Raw genomic sequence first — 17,712 nt, forward strand, 5'->3', positions numbered from 1 at the left:
AACCATTCACACTCACACTCATACCTAGGGTCAATTTAAAGTGTTCAACCAGCCTAGCATGCATGTTTTTTCAAATGTGGGAGAAAACCCGAGTACCTGGAGAAAACCCACGCAAGCTCAGGAGCAACATGCAAACCCTAAGACCCCATAACTGTGAAGCCCACGGGCCAACCACTCATCTGCCGGGCCAGAACTAGCCTAATGACATCCACATAGTCGATGTTAGGTCTCAATTATAACATATATATGCTTTTAATTATTTATCATGTTTGTATTTTAGATATTTTTATGAATAAATAATATTTATGGCTTGCGATAAATCACACAAAAGCCCCCCTGGCCCTGTTGTTTAACTCGTAGCCCACCATTTACAACGATTAGCAATGATGTAACCAATTAAGGTTTGAGAACAGCAAAAGAAAGTGATTTATGTTGGAAAAATAATCTTTTGATGAAGTGTCTACATTTCTGGTTTCCACTGTAGGTGTTAGAAAATACATTTACTATACATTTTCCAAAAATGATTACAAAACGAGTAAAGGTATACAAGTTTGATACCGAAGCAAGGACTGGCAACTTTGGTGGCACGCCTGGCTTTACAGTGATTATCGAACCAGCTAAAGAGACTATCTTGCAGTTTGGTGATTATTTTTGTATTCACTGTGCTGTGGATTGGAATGCCACACAATCCCAAGAAGCTGATTGTATATACACAAATACAAACATTTCTTCTTTTACTGTGTCTGTTCTCGTCTCGCGATGTTCACGTGTTAGTCAGGTGTTTGCTATTAAACGCTCCTTTATAGAGAGAAATAAGATTTGTGTTAGTCCTGTTGCCATGTGTTCATCCCATTCACCAGTTTCCACACATAAAACACTGCCAAATCTTGGTTAAAGGAAGCCATATTGCATCCCTTTAGTATTCACCCATTACCAGAAACCACTAATCTTGTTTGAGACACATTCATGGAAACAAATCCAGATCATCCATGAATGAAGATATAAAATTGTACAGAATGAAAAGGCTGACAAATGCTGAGTACTCTTAGGTGGTGTTTGAAGAAACCGTTTCGGCTACGCTCGTGTGTAGATCCTTGTGCACACCACATCATCAGCTCCAAAAGTCTGAAAAAAAGGAATTACAATGGATGACGGCTAAATTATCATAGTTAATTATTTCAGCCCCAAATGACCTCTTCACAATGAGTTCATGTGAATTTATAGTTTGATACGGCAGCTAATTTAAATAAAGGTGCTTTCAAGCAATTAATTGCTACGTTTCAATTCATTATCGCATTGTGTCAAATCAAAAGCCTTTATTGTCATCATACACAGCTGCGTATAACGAAATTGGTGGTGCTACTCCACAAAGTGCGTTTTCCCAGTAAAAGAAAAAAAAAAGTAATATCAAAAGTGCATGACTATGCAATCGATCACAGTTACTCTTATGCGATCAATTGCAATAATACTGCAAAATCAAAGCTAACCCGGCAAAAATATTTGTGCCAAATTGGAGTCAGTCCCCACAATGAAAAAAGAAATCCTTTCTCGACTTCCCAATTTCCACATCTCGTTCCTTGATTGATTTCGGAATACACAAATGGCGATCTAGGCTTAGCTCCCTAAGATTTACGAGAGTCCCAAAGGTGAAGCTTTCCTGCCAACTCCAGCACCACACATCATTATCTCAAGCCAGAGGGTGACAGAGTCTGTGACAAATGAAGCCGACGCGAGTCCATCTGGCGTCCGGCCATTCGTCGAGGGACGCATTAACTGGGGGTAACGCTAGGGTTCATTTGCATCTCTCCACCATGCGATCAATGAGGCCAATTGAGGGCAGCAGGATGATCAAAGACACACATTTTCACTTGACTTTTTCACCACCTAAAGTGGCCAACAGAGGCCTACGTACTTCCTCTCAACTCTCAACATTGTAATCAAATGCTCCGAAATATAAAAGAAGTACGAGCTTCCCGTCATGATATTTTTCAACACTCCAACTTATCATTTTAAGTGTTGACTCAAAGTGATCGTTAAGTCTGCACATCCTCAGTCACACTGAGGTTAGCCCTAATCTACTATGTGAGGAAACGACTTGGCACAACACTAGGAGGGCGTATGGTCGATTTTAGTTATCATCCCTTTTTAGCTCGCTATGCAGTAAACATACTTGTACATACATATTATCGCTTGAGGTGTAACGGTATGCTGAAAGTCACGGTTTGATTTTAAGATATTTTTTTTCCCCTCCGAGGTTAGCATTCAGAAACGGACGTCCGTTGTTTTATGTTCCTGGAATCTTAGTGCAGGAAGAAGTAGTGTTTCTATTCTTTATGGAATGGGTTGCATCTAGGGGGAATCCATAAAAATCAACAAAACACATTGCATACTCAACCCTTGAGGCTGATTTCACTTTAGAATTGTGACGCAGATGATGTAATAAGGGGTGTCCAAATGTTTTTCTCTGAGGGTCGTTTTCAGAGAAATCTAAGGAGTTGAAATCGTTTGTTAAACAGAGAATCCAACTGTTAAAAAAGATTTTTAACAGGATTTTGTTTTTTAGTACTAAATAACAGTAGTCTTAGTATTCATCTCCGTCAATGGCAGTCAAACATGATCATTCAATGCCAACTTCTGCAATTGAAACAGATTTAACGTCTTTACCAAATCATGTAATTAGTAGTGCTAAATTCGCATCAACTCTACCGTCAATAACTTAGTTGCAAAAAAAACAAAAAATACACGATGCACACTTCACATGACGTTAGTGTCCATGAAATAAATTAAAGAGCAAAATTATTAGGTTTTTCCATAAAACAAGATGGTATCTTAATAAATTAGTGATTATTCCCACTTCCAATTTTAATTATTAATGACACTTGCGCATTTATTAATTTGGTCCTCGATAGTTTTGAAACCTGAGATAATGGAAAGGCATTGTTAAAATGACTATCTCCATCTAGTGTTAAAGATGAGAAGTGCAAGATAATGTAAGCTGAACTTTAGGTTCTTGTGCAGGCCATATTCAAACATGTTCATCCTTTCCTCACTACACTTGCCGCATCATTTTGACACTTGAAAATCATTCCGATGAAGATCATTGACTGTTTTTAAAAGTAGTTAGTGTTATTCTTATTAGGCTGCAATATATATCCTCCAAACTCCCATCGTCAACTTGGAACAAACTTGTTTTTTTCCCCAAACATCCGTCCCCTTGTGCCTATCATTTTACAGCCTAACACTCCACATGGACACACACGCCCTCGTCGTGAATCAAAACACATTGTGGTTCTGCCGAAAACTTCCATCCCAATGACACCCCTTCCAAAATATTTGTGTGATTGTTGCTTAGTCACAGTCAACAGTCTGAGCACAGAGCAGCTTGCCGTCACACTTTTGACCAATGGTGATGTTTGAATGATGACTTTTACCATCTTTTAATTCCACTCAAACTGGCAGAGGTCGATAACAGTTTAAGATGAATGTCCTTTTCCCTTGGGACCCACGCTAGCCTTCACCTTCCACATCTACTCCCCCTGCTCTTTAACCCCTCCATGCCGTGTTCCATCTTTCTGATGTTGTTTTTTGTTTTTGTTGGCATCTGGTTTTGCCTATTTATCAACATCACTCTCTTCTGCTCTTTGTCCATTAGCACAATGTCCATTTATTTCCATATGTTTGTTTAATTTCAAATTAAAGATGTAAGCAACAAGTTTCATTGTGCCTTGCGATCCAGGTGACCCTTGTAGGGATAATACCACAATGGGGGGTGCTGGAGCCTATCCCAGCCAACAACGGGCCATAGTCAGGCTACACCCTGAATCATTTGCCAGCTTTTCGCAGGTGTGTGAATATAAATACAGTATACGTGTATGTGTATATATATATATATATATATATATATATATATATATATATATATATATATATATATATATATATATATATATATATATATATATATATATATATATATATAGTATATAAATACATATTGCAATATTCTTATGATCTATTTCTTGCTTGTAGTCATTAACTCCTTCACTGCCATTGACAGTTGTAGACATCAAATCCCTTTCAACTGGGACAGCTGCCATTGAGTTAATACTGAAAAATTGGAATAAATACATTTTGAAAATGCCATCTTTGATTTATTTATTTGCATATGTATTTATTTTTATTTATTTGCGTATTTATTTATATTTCTAATTGTGTATATATTTATCTACTTATTTCTTTATCTATTTATTTATTTCTTTATCTATTTATTTATTTAATTTTGTATTCATTTATTATTTATTTAATGATGTATTCATTTATTATTTATTTATCTATTTGTTTATTTATTTATTTATTTATTTAATGATGTATTCATTTATTATTTATTTATCTATTTGTTTATTTATTTATCTATTTATTTATTTAATGATGTATTCATTTATTATTTATTCATTTGTGTAGTTTTTTTATTTAATTTATTTGCATATTTATTGTTTATGTACTTATTTACATATTTATTTCATTTTTACTAGATTCCGCTCCTCTGTTAAACTAATAAAAGTGGAAGGATATGAAAGTGTGCTCTTGCGTCCTTTGATTTTTCTGAAAGCAGACCTTAGAGAAAAGCTTTGAACACCCCGCTTTATCATATATATAAGCAACAAAGTACTACAACAATAAATAATTTGGCCCACTGTTTTGTAAATAAGATCAAACTTTCTTAAACATTTCTGGTTTTTTTTTACCATTTCAAAATACTCCCTTAAATAAGAGAACGTGTCCAATGGATGTGAGGTGAAATCAAAAATTACACTTCACAATATTTCGCATTTTAAAGAAAAATAAGAAAACACTCACCAGTATAAGTTCATCCCCAATGAGCTCTCTGGTCCAGAAGGTTTTTGGCCCGTTGCCACTCAATAGAGTCTGTTTGCAGTACATTTTGTTTTCTGTCTCCCAGGTGGCCAGACTCTGAAAAAGGTATCAGACATCATGTCTGAGATTCCGATTTTGTCCATCAATCAACTCGGTCCTGAAGATATACCGACAGAAAACTCTGGTTGGAACTCAGTTGAGTTGCGTTCTGCCAGCATCAGAATATAAATCAAAAATCGGAATTTGCCATTGGGATTCGCCACAGAAAAACCTGAGTTGCTTTTCTTCCTTGGTGATATTAAAGGTGGCTAAAATTACCTTACACTTTCTTCCATCCACGGTCTCTTCGTTGAACTCCTGGCCAATGAGGAAGTTGATTTCTGTGGTGCGGACCGTGGTGGAAGTCTTGATGTAGAACTGTTCGCCGTTTTGGCGGATCTCCACGTGAGGCTTGGAAGCCGCCGCCACAGCGATCTTCCTCAGCATGGCGTTCACACCTGATAATACAGCGCACCATGACAGCAACTTGACCAATTTTGAAAGAAAATTAAACTTTAGGGCAGCACAGCAGCTTGAGCGGTTAGCGTGTGGGCCTCACAGCTCTGGGTTCCTGGGTTCAAATCCAGGTCGGTCCACCTGTGTGGAGTTTGCATGTTCTCCCGGGCCTGCGTGGGTTTCCTCCGGGTACTCCGGTTTCCTCCCACATTCCAAAAACAAGCATGATAGGCTGATTGGACACTCTAAATTGCCCCTAAAGATGAGTGTGAGTGTGCATGGTTGTTTTTGTCCTTTTTTATATCGTATATAAAAATAAATGAATGAATGAATGCATAAAACAAACATCTTATTTTCAAACTATAAGACTCAGCATTAACAAACAAATGTATTTCCATATTTGAAGATCAAACAATCGCTTGCAGTCCAAATGGATTGGATAGCTATTTCTTTCTGTCAGTGACTGTCAGCCAAAGTTATATAAAGTCACAAGAGATTTACAAAACAAAACAAAAATAAATGACAAATAGGAGTTTGGCATTCCTCAAATATGCTGTTAAGGAGCATAACGTTGGCTCTGGGAAAATGTTAAAATGCAGATTGGACCATTTCCCCCCACCCCCGTTCGGTTCTCCTGTCCATAATGATAGTTTTAATCCTGCATACAAGCAGTCATATTCTTAACCATCTCTGTGACTCACTTCTACAACAATTGGGCAGGACAGCCATCAGAAAGCCAGAGTTTTTCCCACTGTACACTCAAGACATCCATCAAGCAGGTTTTTTCATTACTGCGAAATTTAATTGTATTCACTTCCATGATATCATGATAATGTGAAATGTCTAATTCCGGTCCTTATTGGAATAGAGAGAGCTGCGATTGGAACTGACAAAGCTCCCACCAAACCACCAAAGAAAAAAATGATTTCTCACCCAGCGCCTTGAGCAAGTCATCGAAATTCTCGCTGCTCTTCATCTTCCAGGTGCCTGCGAAATTTGGCATTTTTCCTTCTTGTTGTGTGGGACTGTTTGCTCTTGCTTCTTCCTCCGTCTGTCTCTCTTCTCATCTGGTTCATGGTCAAACCCCCTCCACCTCCCTTGTATCGCAGAAAACACACTCATCCTCACACGCACACACACACTATTTAAGATGTCATTAAAGTATATTTTTCTCCAGAAATTATAACCCCCATCCATATATATGTATATATACATATGTATGTATGTATATATGTATGTGTATATATACATATATATACATATGTATGTATGTATACATGTATGTATGTATATATATATATATATACATATACATACATACATATACATATATATACACACATATATATACATAATAATAAGAATAAGAATAAAGTTATCCAATCCAATACATATGTATGTAGGTGTATGTATATACATATATATACATATATATACACATACATATATATATATGTATATATATATATATATATATATATATATATATATATATATATATATATATGTATATATACACATACATACATATGTATATATACATTTGTATGTATATATATCATTTTTATCGAAATATTTTTATACATTCATATAGGACAGCGTTTTCAAACAATCATTTGCACCCGCCATTTGACACCCTGTTTTAGTATTAATGTCAAAAAATGCCCAAAAAATGTAATCACATTTTTAAAAAAATTATTGAAATTTATATTTATATATATATATATGTAAATATAAATTGGGCCAATACAGTAATCCCCCAATAATCAAAAAAGGGCGAAGTAGGATCACTCCTATTATTACTACAATACTACATGTTTTTGCGCCTATACAAACATACAAGTACACAAATAAAATTATCAAGAAATTGATTCAAGTATACTACTTTAGGGCATAGTCTTGTGCAATGAAAAAAAGTGGTACTTTGATTTTTGGATTTTGTTTTTAGTTACAAGGACTGGATTTGTGTCCTTAACACTAAGAAAATACCGGCAGAAAGTGACCCTAATGAGGATTAGTAGGGGAAATTAGCAGATTGATATGAACTATAATTATCCTATTTGTGCTGGTTATCGAGCTGGCTTTAAAAAAAAATCCAAATGACAATGCTTTGAATGAGAACAACCAACAAAAAATCACATGCAGTGAAATATTTTAGAGGCTTTATTGGAAGTTGCATTATTTTGAAGATACTGTATCAAAGCCAAAAATCAGCATAACATCGGCTAAACCTACTGCCTGCCTTTAATCCATTTAAATTAGGAGGAATAAACGCGAATGCTAATCTTTCACTGACTGCCATTGATGCCACTAGATGTCTAATGTTATTTATTTTCATTTTGTGTGTGTGTGCGTGTGCAAAAAACAGACAGTCTCATTAGCTGAATTGTCTCAAAGCTTAAGATAAACACTTTTTCAAACTCAAAATATGTATCATATGGAACGATTTCAGTTCAAATGTATAATTTAACATATATACACAATTACACAAGCAAAATCAATACAAAGGATATACCACTTTAAATCACAGGTTCTAAAAATGTGCTAACTCATTGGTTAGAAGTTAAATAACCCTCATTTTTCATTAAAATGAATGTTCCTTAAGGATGTCCTGCTAAACTTTTGAGAACTTCCTCAATTTATAATGACACAGTGCACCATGAATAAACACCTCAACAATATCCACATACAGTACTTTTTTTCAAATTGCCACCATCCCACAAAATTGTTTTTAACTGTGTGCAATCTCACAATCTAAAATACTGGTTGTGAAAGAGGCTCATCTTTTTTCAAGAAACAGCAACACCCAAAGACAACCAAAAATAAATGAATCAATAAATGATGCATTATTCATTTAAAACAACAATAATGCAGCTTTTCCATTGCACAGAATTAGTCTTTTGATACAGAGAAAACACTCACTATTAGGGTCTTGTATAATGATATACTCAGCAAAGGTGAACATTTAAAAAATATATGTATAGTAGGAGACTATACACAATTATGCTCAAGATAAAAAATATTCTGTTTATTTGTTTGCTGTATAAGTTAACTCACTGGTTTCCGCTGACAGTGTTAGATGTCCAGTTCATTTTCACTGGGTGGGGCGAATGAATCACAGCCAATCCTCCCAGTTTAAGTGAATTGGACATCTGTTGTTGTCAATGGCAGCCAATAGGTTTATTTTGTGTCACTTCATTGTAAATTTAGGTACTTACAGGTCTATTCCTGTTAATTTTGGATCATTTACTATTGATTTTGGGGGAATTACAGGGGGGTTTGCTGTTTGTTTTGGGGCTTTTTGGGGTCACTTTTTAACTGCCATTTACGACGCCATTTTTACTGGGAGAGGGCGAAAGAATGAACGCGACTTTGGACACGAAAGTGAGATAAGTGCAGTAGTGAACTCGATCACAATATGATGGGGTGCTTTCGGCCCCTGGGCTGAACGCTGTGTTTTTTTTTTCTCCTGTGTCTGTATTCTCACTCTCTTGCTACTGTGATAGTGAAATTTCCCAAATATGGGATGAATACAGTTATCTAATCTAAGCGAATCACAAATAAAGTTCAAGCTAAAAATCAGGGATTAAATCCCCAGACTGCAATCTTGTTGTTTAAAAGAAGAAGAAAAAAGAGGTATTCCTGTTTGACGTTTTGTCGTAATCATCTTCCTTACTCTTCACTATCTTAGTAAATCTAAATAAAAAGTTGCTTTGATAAGTCCATCCGCAAAAGTGAATCAGTGCCGAGGATTTTCTACCAATGTCTGGAGTCCACCAGCTCTGGCCGCAAACTCAGTTTTTTCAGGCTCTCGTAGCCGACCACCATGACGATGGCAGTGGGAGTGGATGAAATGATGCGAGCCGACAGTCCTTTGGTCATTCCCCAAAGGCCCTCCTCCTTGATCAACTGCCTGAAGGTCTCTGTGATTGAACTGCGGCCTTCAACCTGAATACACACAAATGTGTTTTGCAGACGACCTTCAATTTTTTTCCATCACACGGAAGTGAACTGCCTCACCACTAGTCTCGGCCTTTTTGCAGGCACTTACAGTAATGACTGGATTACGCGGATGTGCTAATTTTAGTGTCTGTGGATTGAACCACGGGAACATGAACTGATCGCAGTTTTTCTTTTGGCTGGAAATACGGCGGTACCTTGGTTCCCGACCACATATCCGTTCCCGAAGTGATTAATGAATTCCTTATGATATTGACGCTAATAATGTACTTATATTCATAGAGTGTCTCAGAAATACTACATGCGATGATTTTCCCTTTTAAGTAACGCATTTGTACTCCCTATTAAAACCATGAATATGGAGGTGAAAATTATAAATCAGGGGGCGGCTTATACGCGAGAAATTGTAAAATTCAACGATTTTAAGGCAATTTTATGCGTGACCGGACGTTTGGTCGCCCGGACGTTTGGTCGCCCGGACGTTTGGTCGCCCGGACGTTTGGTCGCCCGGACGTTTGGTCGCCCGGACGTTTGGTCGCCCGGACGTTTGGTCGCCCGGACGTTTGGTCGCCCGGACGTTTGGTCGCCCGGACGTTTGGTCGCCCGGACGTTTGGTCGCCCGGACGTTTGGTCGCCCGGACGTTTGGTCGCCCGGACGTTTGGTCGCCCGGACGTTTGGTCGCCCGGACGTTTGGTCGCCCGGACGTTTGGTCGCCCGGACGTTTGGTCGCCCGGACGTTTGGTCGCCCGGACGTTTGGTCGCCCGGACGTTTGGTCGCCCGGACGTTTGGTCGCCCGGACGTTTGGTCGCCCGGACGTTTGGTCGCCGGACGTTTGGTCGCCCGAGTGAATATAATTTTGAAAGCTGGTTTCAACATTAAACTCTGTCATGTTTTCAAACGTCCGGCGACCAAACGTCCGGGCGACCAAACGTTCGAGTACCATTTTATGGGTGCAGCTTATATGCAAGTAAATACGGTATGTGAAAATTACACTTTGAGACCCTGCGTTTTAATTTCCTGAGCACGTACCTGCACTCTAGCTCTGATGACATCCATGGGGTTGGTGACGGTGGAGGCGGTGGCCGCAGCCAGTGGTCCGGCCATGGCTTGTAACACCAGGTGAGGGCAATCAGAGGGGGCCAGATTTGACAGCTGCTCTATAGGACACGCGGGAAGACCGTCAACCCAACACAAAAGCCCAGATAAGACTGATAAGCGACGTTGAGCTTACCTGCGTAGAAATGATAAAAAGGCCACCAGACGGCGCTGTTGGGGATGTAAGTGAGTAAAGAAGCGAGGGCACCCCTGTAGAAACCTGGTAAACCGTCGGCGGCAAATATTTGGGCCACGATGCTCCTGGTTTGGCCGAACACCCGTTTTGGCTTGCCGGCGGCGTCCCAGCGGATGTTGGGGCGAAAGCGGCTGAGGTGCTCCCCTTGGCCCTGCATCATGAGTTGCTGCGACACTACATCTATGGGGACAGTGATGCTCTGAGCCACCGTGGACGCCACGCCGCCCGCCACCACCGACTTGACCGTGTTGTCGTCGCAGTACTTGGAGACGTACTTCCTCACCAGCTCGTAGGTGGTGATGTACGCCTGGCCGGAGATGAGGGTGAAGGTGTTAACCAAGAAGCCGCGGTAGAGACCCCGGACGCCTTCCGCTCGCAGGATCTTGACAAAGGCGTCGAAAGTGCCGCTGTAAAGCGATTTTCCACGCTGCACCTGCAGCCGAGTCCGAATGAGCGTGGCCGGGTAAACTGTGGCCCTGATGCTCAAGGTGATGAACACCCCAAAAGAATAGAACTTTTTTTTGTCCAAGTCCTCCCACTCGATGATCTGAATGTTTCTCTTCTGCTGCGTGGTCCCGGCCGAAGGGGCGTCTTCGTTGGAATGACTCATGTCTGGAAATTGAAATGAGATTTTTCATTAATAAAAAGGAGAATACGACTGTCGCAGCAGATTTTGCCATTCTGTCACATGGAAAGTAAAAAGTATTTTGTTGATTGAATTTTGTACACTGAAAAAATATTTTCTAGGAGTGTCGGACAAGATCTGATTTTGTCAAACATTCAGATCTGATCCACTAGTCGTGTTTTCAGTACCATGGCGATTTTTGGTTGCTGTAAATCAAACCACCAGGAAAAGATGTTTCTCTTCAGAAACAAATCATATGAACACAGTAAGCATATAATATTTATAAACAGAGGATTTTGTGAGGAGTTGACATCTGGGCTCACCTTAATAGGCAAAATATGATTTGTCATTTACTGGTTACAATATTTTTTGTATTATTTTTACTGGTCTAAGAATACGAGCAACCGGATTGGTATCGGCAAAACATTTAAAAAAATAAAATAAAAAAATCAGCATTGGGACATCCCTACTGTAAAATGCATTGCATTGGTTGCTATGAGAGTACTTTGAGAGGAATCACATTTATGAGACTTTATGGGATGTTTCATAATTTTGTGTTTACCAATGATTCCTGAACTGGAGAGATTTAAAAAGAAGGTAAAGTAACCTTGTCTTTTGTCTTTCAACATTTTCATCAATATTATTACAATGGCAACACCAGCTAAATTTAATTTGCTCCTTGACCATACTCTTCACTCAACAAATACATAAATTGCTGTGAAAAAAGTATTTGATATTCTCTTGATTTATGTTTTTGAATAACTATCCCCCACCAAGGTTTCCGTTTATCTAACCCATTTTAATATCAAACAGAGACAACTCAAGGAAATACAAAATTCAATTCCTAAATTATATATATTTTTTCTGTACCAAACCAATAGTATAAATGAAAAGCCAATTAATCTGAGTGTAGCAAAGCTCTATTTTTGGTGTGTTGTGGTTACAAATAAAACCAGTTTGGGCTAAAGGACGTGGGCATATTAAATATAAAATTATTTCAGTTTTTGCAGGTTAATTAGGATGGATCAGTACCTGCGACTACCTGATGACCAAACCAGGGTTCAGATGGGATAGGCTGCAGCTCACTCACGCCCCTAACAAGGACAAACGAGAAAAATGATTATTTACACGCATACTTCAAATATTAGGAATGATCGCTGCCAGTCAAAATGGACTGGACGTCTGTCAGCACCACTAGAAGTGAATGGGTTAGTTGATGCAGCAAAATCTTTGTATAAAGCTGAGACAAAGTTCAAAAGTGCTGTTACATTACAGATCGCCCACTGTTATTGAAGAAATAACAAAATTAAAGCAGAAGAGTGTAACAGGTGTTCAGCTAGTAGCTTTTGGAGGACTAGACAACGCCTGACAAGCGAGAAGTGTTACATTAAATTACTGTACTGCATAGCAGAGCTAATGAATCAGCAGAGATGCGTCTCAAATCCCGTTTAACACACTCACCCATTTGCACGTCAAATCCATGACTTGGTGATTTGATTCAGCAAGTAAGCGTAAAAACATAGATGTGATGATGAGTCCCGTAAATGAAAAGCGTAAATTGAGAAAGAAATATTTCCGGTGTTGTCTGTTGACCGATCTCGCGTCAACTTGCAGCTTCACGGGGGCCCAACAACCAATCAGAAGTGGCGATTTTTCGTCTTCCGGTGGGCCGTAAATGTTGGGTAGCGCCATCTAGAGGGTAACAATCGTTATTGGTTTTAAAACTAACAAATACGCCACCTTCTTCGACGTACGTATGTAACTTTTTTTCAGAAACACAAAACTTATCCCCCAAAAATAATTAGAAAGAAAATACTTCGCAATTCACAATTTGTCACGAACACATTCCACGAATATAAATGCGTGTCTTTAACGATAAACATAATATTATAGTGAACAAAGTGTGTACTTTAAAATAGGTACAAAAATGCTAAAATTTCAGTCAATATTCTGAACGTCGGAGATACAATAAATCAAGTGCATATGCTAAAATATTTTTGAATGTGTGTTGCCCTCCTCAACACAGATGGCGCTGTTGACGCCATTGTTTAGCGGTAGCTGCATTTCGCACCGGTCGCGACGCGAGGAAGCAAAAAACAAAGTGCATACTAAACTTCTCTTCCTTGGATAATAGAACAGTTCACGCCTTTTCAACCAAGGTATTATGAATATCTGATGCTACTGGACAAGCTAACGTTGCTTTTAAATCTGTGTTAAAAGTCTAAACAAGTTAATTTTTGCTTGCGCTTTCTTTAATTTAAGCCGCATGCTAGTTAGCTTAGCTTGGATAATGCAGATTCATTCTGTTGAGGTAGCTAGCTGTCATGCCTACACAGAGCAATTCTCATTTAAAATGTGACGTGTTGGCCGTTTACATTCGTTAAATATGACAATATTAAAACGGCGCAAACACTATTAGAGCGGCAGCTGTTTAGGCAAACAAGTTAAACTGTTACTAATGTTTTCACTCTCATCGTTCGTCTGTTGTTTGCAGGGAAGGTCCTCGTTCACGAAAAAATGGTAGGTTACTTTTTTATGTATTCATCAAGCATTTTTTTGGTCAGTGCACTAATTTCTTTTTCTGTTTGCTTTTTAAGTCTCGCAGATATGATTCCCGGACAACCATCTTTTCTCCTGAAGGCAAGACATGTCCTTTTATATAAGACCAATAACACAGAAATCATTTAATACAAAACAACAACAACAAAAATTAGATTCTGGCCCCTGTTAAGGTGATTTGGGGGTGTGGAATTCAAATAAGATCTCAATTTTTGTATATTGACTCAGGTTTTTTTTCTAAAGTATACTGATTTTCTATGTTGTTACTACATGCACACAGCTATGTAGTATGTAGAATTTAAGTCATTGCATTGTATAGACAACGATAGACATGCAATTTCATATGGGCAGATTGGCTGAGTTAAATTAGTGTACTACAAAGAGATATGTGCAGTGTTTTTGTTTGTTTTCTAAGACAACAGGGATCCTATAGCTAAAAACAATTTGATAAACAAAAACTGAGGTCATTTTTGGATTCTGGTCCCAAATAATTGTTAAAAACCTCATTTAGACATAAAACAATCTTGTTTTAGTCTTGTTTCTCCGTGCAATAATTGATTGCCTCTGCGGTTGGAATTTTCTGGCTACTCTGTGAAAAGACGACTATCTTTGCAATCTGTAGGCCGCTTGTATCAAGTGGAATACGCCATGGAAGCCATCGGCCACGCCGGAACGTGTCTCGGGATTCTGGCAAAAGATGGAGTGCTGTTAGCGGCAGAAAGACGCAACATTCACAAATTGTTGGACGAGGTCTTTTTCTCCGAGAAGATCTACAAGCTAAATGAGTGCGTGCGAAATCGCTCGTTACTCAACACCATCATGAGAACGTGACCCGAAGAAGACGTTTGACTTCTTTGACTGATTTTCTTTTGCAGAGACATGGCGTGTAGCGTCGCAGGGATCACGTCAGATGCTAACGTACTGACCAACGAACTGCGCCTAATAGCGCAGAGGTGAGGATTCGGGGGAAAGATGGCTTAATCTTTACGCGTCCCCTAATTAAGCACATTTTCCTCTTCAGATATTTATTGCAGTACCAAGAGCCAATCCCCTGCGAGCAGTTGGTGACCGCACTGTGTGACATCAAACAGGCCTATACTCAGTTTGGAGGTAGGATGCTTAATGGATGCTTTTTTTCCTCTTAAAAGTGACCGTGTAATATTTTTTCTATTTTTTTTTTAAATAAACTTCAGTGTCATTTTGTCAGTTTGCCAAACCTTTGGAGTTGAAAATGGCCAGAAGTTCCTTTTTATGTTTTTTTAGTGGGTTTATAGAGGAGGAGTAAATGTCGTGTGATCATTGATTTTGGGCAATCAGGATGATATAGTTCTTAGAAAAGTTTTAAACTGTCGTACTATTTTTGTTTTATTGAACACAATAAATAACAGTTACCCGTATAGTTTATTATTATTGCGTTTGGCTGGCAACCAATCCAACCCCCGGCAACCCTTGTGAGGATAAGCAGCATGGAAATTGAATTAAATTGAATGATTTTATTGTCATTATACAAGTATAATGAGATTTAAAGCTTTCACCACATAGTGCACAAATAACACAGAGAGACAAATAAATACTCAATAAATAAGGAAATGAATAAGTAGTCCAAGTGAGGTTAGCAGAGTGAAGCAGGCTTGTTCCATCTGAAGTCCAGGACGAGTTCCATGGTTTTTGGCGACGTTCAGGGTCAAGTCGCACCACTCGCTGAGTCAATGGACGCAACAACAAACAAGCAGACATACAAAATCAATATATAGTAATAATAAATGAATAATCACTAAATAGTAATGAAAAATAAATAATCACGAAATAGTAATAGATAAATAAATGGTCACCATAATAAATAAGTAGTATAAGTAATAGTAATAAGTCTTGATTAGTTAGGTCCAAGGTGCAGAACTTAATTTGAGTATGTTGACAGCTCTTGGGAAGAAACTGTCCTTGAGTCTGTTTGTCTTGGCAGTTATAGCTCTGTAACGCCTTCCATAGGGCAGCAGCAATGAGTCAATGAATTTATTCAAAATTGAACGTCCACAAGACATTTTTATCAGTAGAATTCACTATGGATGTACAACATGCCAACATTTTCCAGAGCCATTGTGCATACTCTTTTTGTCGTTTGACGTCTGTGGATTTCCTTCCTAGGCAAACGGCCGTTCGGTGTGTCTCTCTTGTACATGGGCTGGGATAAACACTACGGCTTCCAGTTGTACCAAAGTGATCCAAGCGGCAACTACGGCGGCTGGAAGGCAACGTGCATCGGCAACAACAGCGCTGTAAGCTCGAATGGAATGGAGTGAATTTCAGACCTATTTCAGTGATATTGATGCAAATTTTTGTCTTCCTTGGACCTCAGGCTGCAGTGTCCATGTTGAAGCAGGACTACAAAGAGGGAGAGATGATGCTGTCCTCGGCTTTGGCTCTGGCTGTCAAAGTTCTCAACAAAACTATGGATGTTAGCAAGCTTTCTGCAGAGAAAGGTGAGCTTGAAGACCCCCCTTTCACGTTTTACTTTACAGAATTTGATAGATTGGACTTTGTTGAGCCAAAACTCCTTTTCTTTGAAAAAACAACCCCCCAAAAAGCACCCAAAAAGTTTTAATCCAATTTCAGTGTGAGACAATACTACAATTGTCACCAAGTGACGTCACGAACATATGGCACACTGTGTCCTCTTTCGTTTAGTTTCATTACTGTGGCGGCAAGCATTTGAGGTTTTTTTTATTTTTAATTCCAAGAAATTTAGTCGCAAAATGGTTAATACATGTTCTGGAGGAAATTGGAACAATTTTCCATCCGACTGAGGGATGACTAGAGTAATTGGACAGATAATTCGAAGTGGATGCAGCTGGTGAGTCTATTTTGTAGTTCGAATCTGAATATTGACATGGAAACTGAAACAACAAGGCTTTAGCCAGCGTTGTTTCCCTGGCCAGCATCGTCAAAAGTGCATCAATCTAAAAAAATAAAAATCCCAGTTTTAATTTCATCTGGGTGAACTTTTGGATTTTCAACCGCCATGTTTGCTGGTAAAGTCATATTATGTAAGATATGTACCATTCAGTAGATAGTATGAGAACGTAGCTCAAGATAAATCTGTGCCGGGACTGTCTCTATTTCTGAGTCACGGGTGCAGTGTTATGGTACTCCAGCCTCTGGTTTGAAATTAACTATATGGTACAATCTCATGTTCTTGGGCCAACTTTATCATTATTGATAAAGTGCAATACTGATGCCACCAAACATATAGCTCAGACCAGTTTACCAGTTTGCGACTGTACAAACTTTCGTAATTTATTGTCATTGCGGTCCCGTTGCAGTTGAGATTGCTACCCTGACGCGGGAGGACGGCAAAACAAAGATCAAGGTGCTGAAACAAAAAGAGGTGGAAGAACTGATCAAGAGACACGAGGCTGAAGAAGCCAAGGCTGAGAAGGACAAAAAGGAGAAGGAGCAGAAAGAAAAGGATAAATAAACCAAATGACTTTTCTTTGCACCTGATTCCCATGTATTGTCTGTTTTGTCTTTTACATTAAAAGTTTGGAAATGTTTATATTGTGCTTGCGAAATTATGTGACTTTAGTGTGATGAATGTTGGAGTTGTGGGAGTAGAAATGGACAGTATTGTCTGTCAAAACATGAGCATACTAAAGTTGCACTTACATGACAATATTCAAATTAATATTGAATTTGCACCATCCTGAAAATGTCACTTGACAATAATGAGAAACAAGTAATTTTGTTTGTGATCAGAATTAAGTACATTTTATTAGTTAACTATGAAACTGCAATAAGGTAAGGTTTGAAAAAAAATATACGTACCAACAAATATAGGCAATTATTTATATTTATATATATATATATATATATATATATATATATATATATATGTATGTGTGTGTGTATAT

General features: G+C 38.4%; 3 protein-coding genes across 3 annotated transcripts; 1 reads left to right on the top strand and 2 right to left on the bottom strand.

Annotated features, from left to right (window-relative positions):
* Nucleotides 1-198: 198 nt before the first annotated feature.
* Nucleotides 199-6,441, bottom strand: LOC144069628 (cellular retinoic acid-binding protein 1). Its single transcript, XM_077594819.1, has 4 exons — nucleotides 6,304-6,441; nucleotides 5,194-5,372; nucleotides 4,858-4,971; nucleotides 199-1,125 (listed from the first exon to the last, which is right to left on the bottom strand). Exons 1-4 carry the CDS (start codon nucleotides 6,371-6,373, stop codon nucleotides 1,075-1,077), a joined length of 414 nt encoding a protein of 137 aa, XP_077450945.1. The 5' UTR covers nucleotides 6,374-6,441; the 3' UTR covers nucleotides 199-1,074.
* Nucleotides 6,442-7,716: 1,275 nt separating this feature from the next.
* Nucleotides 7,717-12,868, bottom strand: slc25a44b (solute carrier family 25 member 44b). The gene is made up of 5 exons (XM_077595096.1): nucleotides 12,710-12,868; nucleotides 12,281-12,342; nucleotides 10,564-11,235; nucleotides 10,362-10,489; nucleotides 7,717-9,318 (listed from the first exon to the last, which is right to left on the bottom strand). The coding sequence occupies exons 3-5, from the start codon at nucleotides 11,231-11,233 to the stop codon at nucleotides 9,127-9,129; spliced, it is 990 nt and encodes a 329-aa protein (XP_077451222.1). The 5' UTR covers nucleotides 11,234-11,235; nucleotides 12,281-12,342; nucleotides 12,710-12,868; the 3' UTR covers nucleotides 7,717-9,126.
* A 384-nt stretch (nucleotides 12,869-13,252) lies between these two features.
* On the top strand, nucleotides 13,253-17,355 carry psma4 (proteasome 20S subunit alpha 4). The gene is made up of 9 exons (XM_077586542.1): nucleotides 13,253-13,407; nucleotides 13,743-13,768; nucleotides 13,846-13,888; nucleotides 14,430-14,592; nucleotides 14,683-14,760; nucleotides 14,829-14,917; nucleotides 15,950-16,080; nucleotides 16,161-16,284; nucleotides 17,125-17,355. Exons 2-9 carry the CDS (start codon nucleotides 13,766-13,768, stop codon nucleotides 17,277-17,279), a joined length of 786 nt encoding a protein of 261 aa, XP_077442668.1. The 5' UTR covers nucleotides 13,253-13,407; nucleotides 13,743-13,765; the 3' UTR covers nucleotides 17,280-17,355.
* The last annotated feature ends 357 nt before the right edge of the window (nucleotides 17,356-17,712 follow it).

This window comes from Stigmatopora argus, chromosome 2 (genome assembly GCF_051989625.1).
Source record: "Stigmatopora argus isolate UIUO_Sarg chromosome 2, RoL_Sarg_1.0, whole genome shotgun sequence".
In the NCBI taxonomy this organism is placed as follows: Eukaryota; Metazoa; Chordata; class Actinopteri; order Syngnathiformes; family Syngnathidae; genus Stigmatopora; species Stigmatopora argus.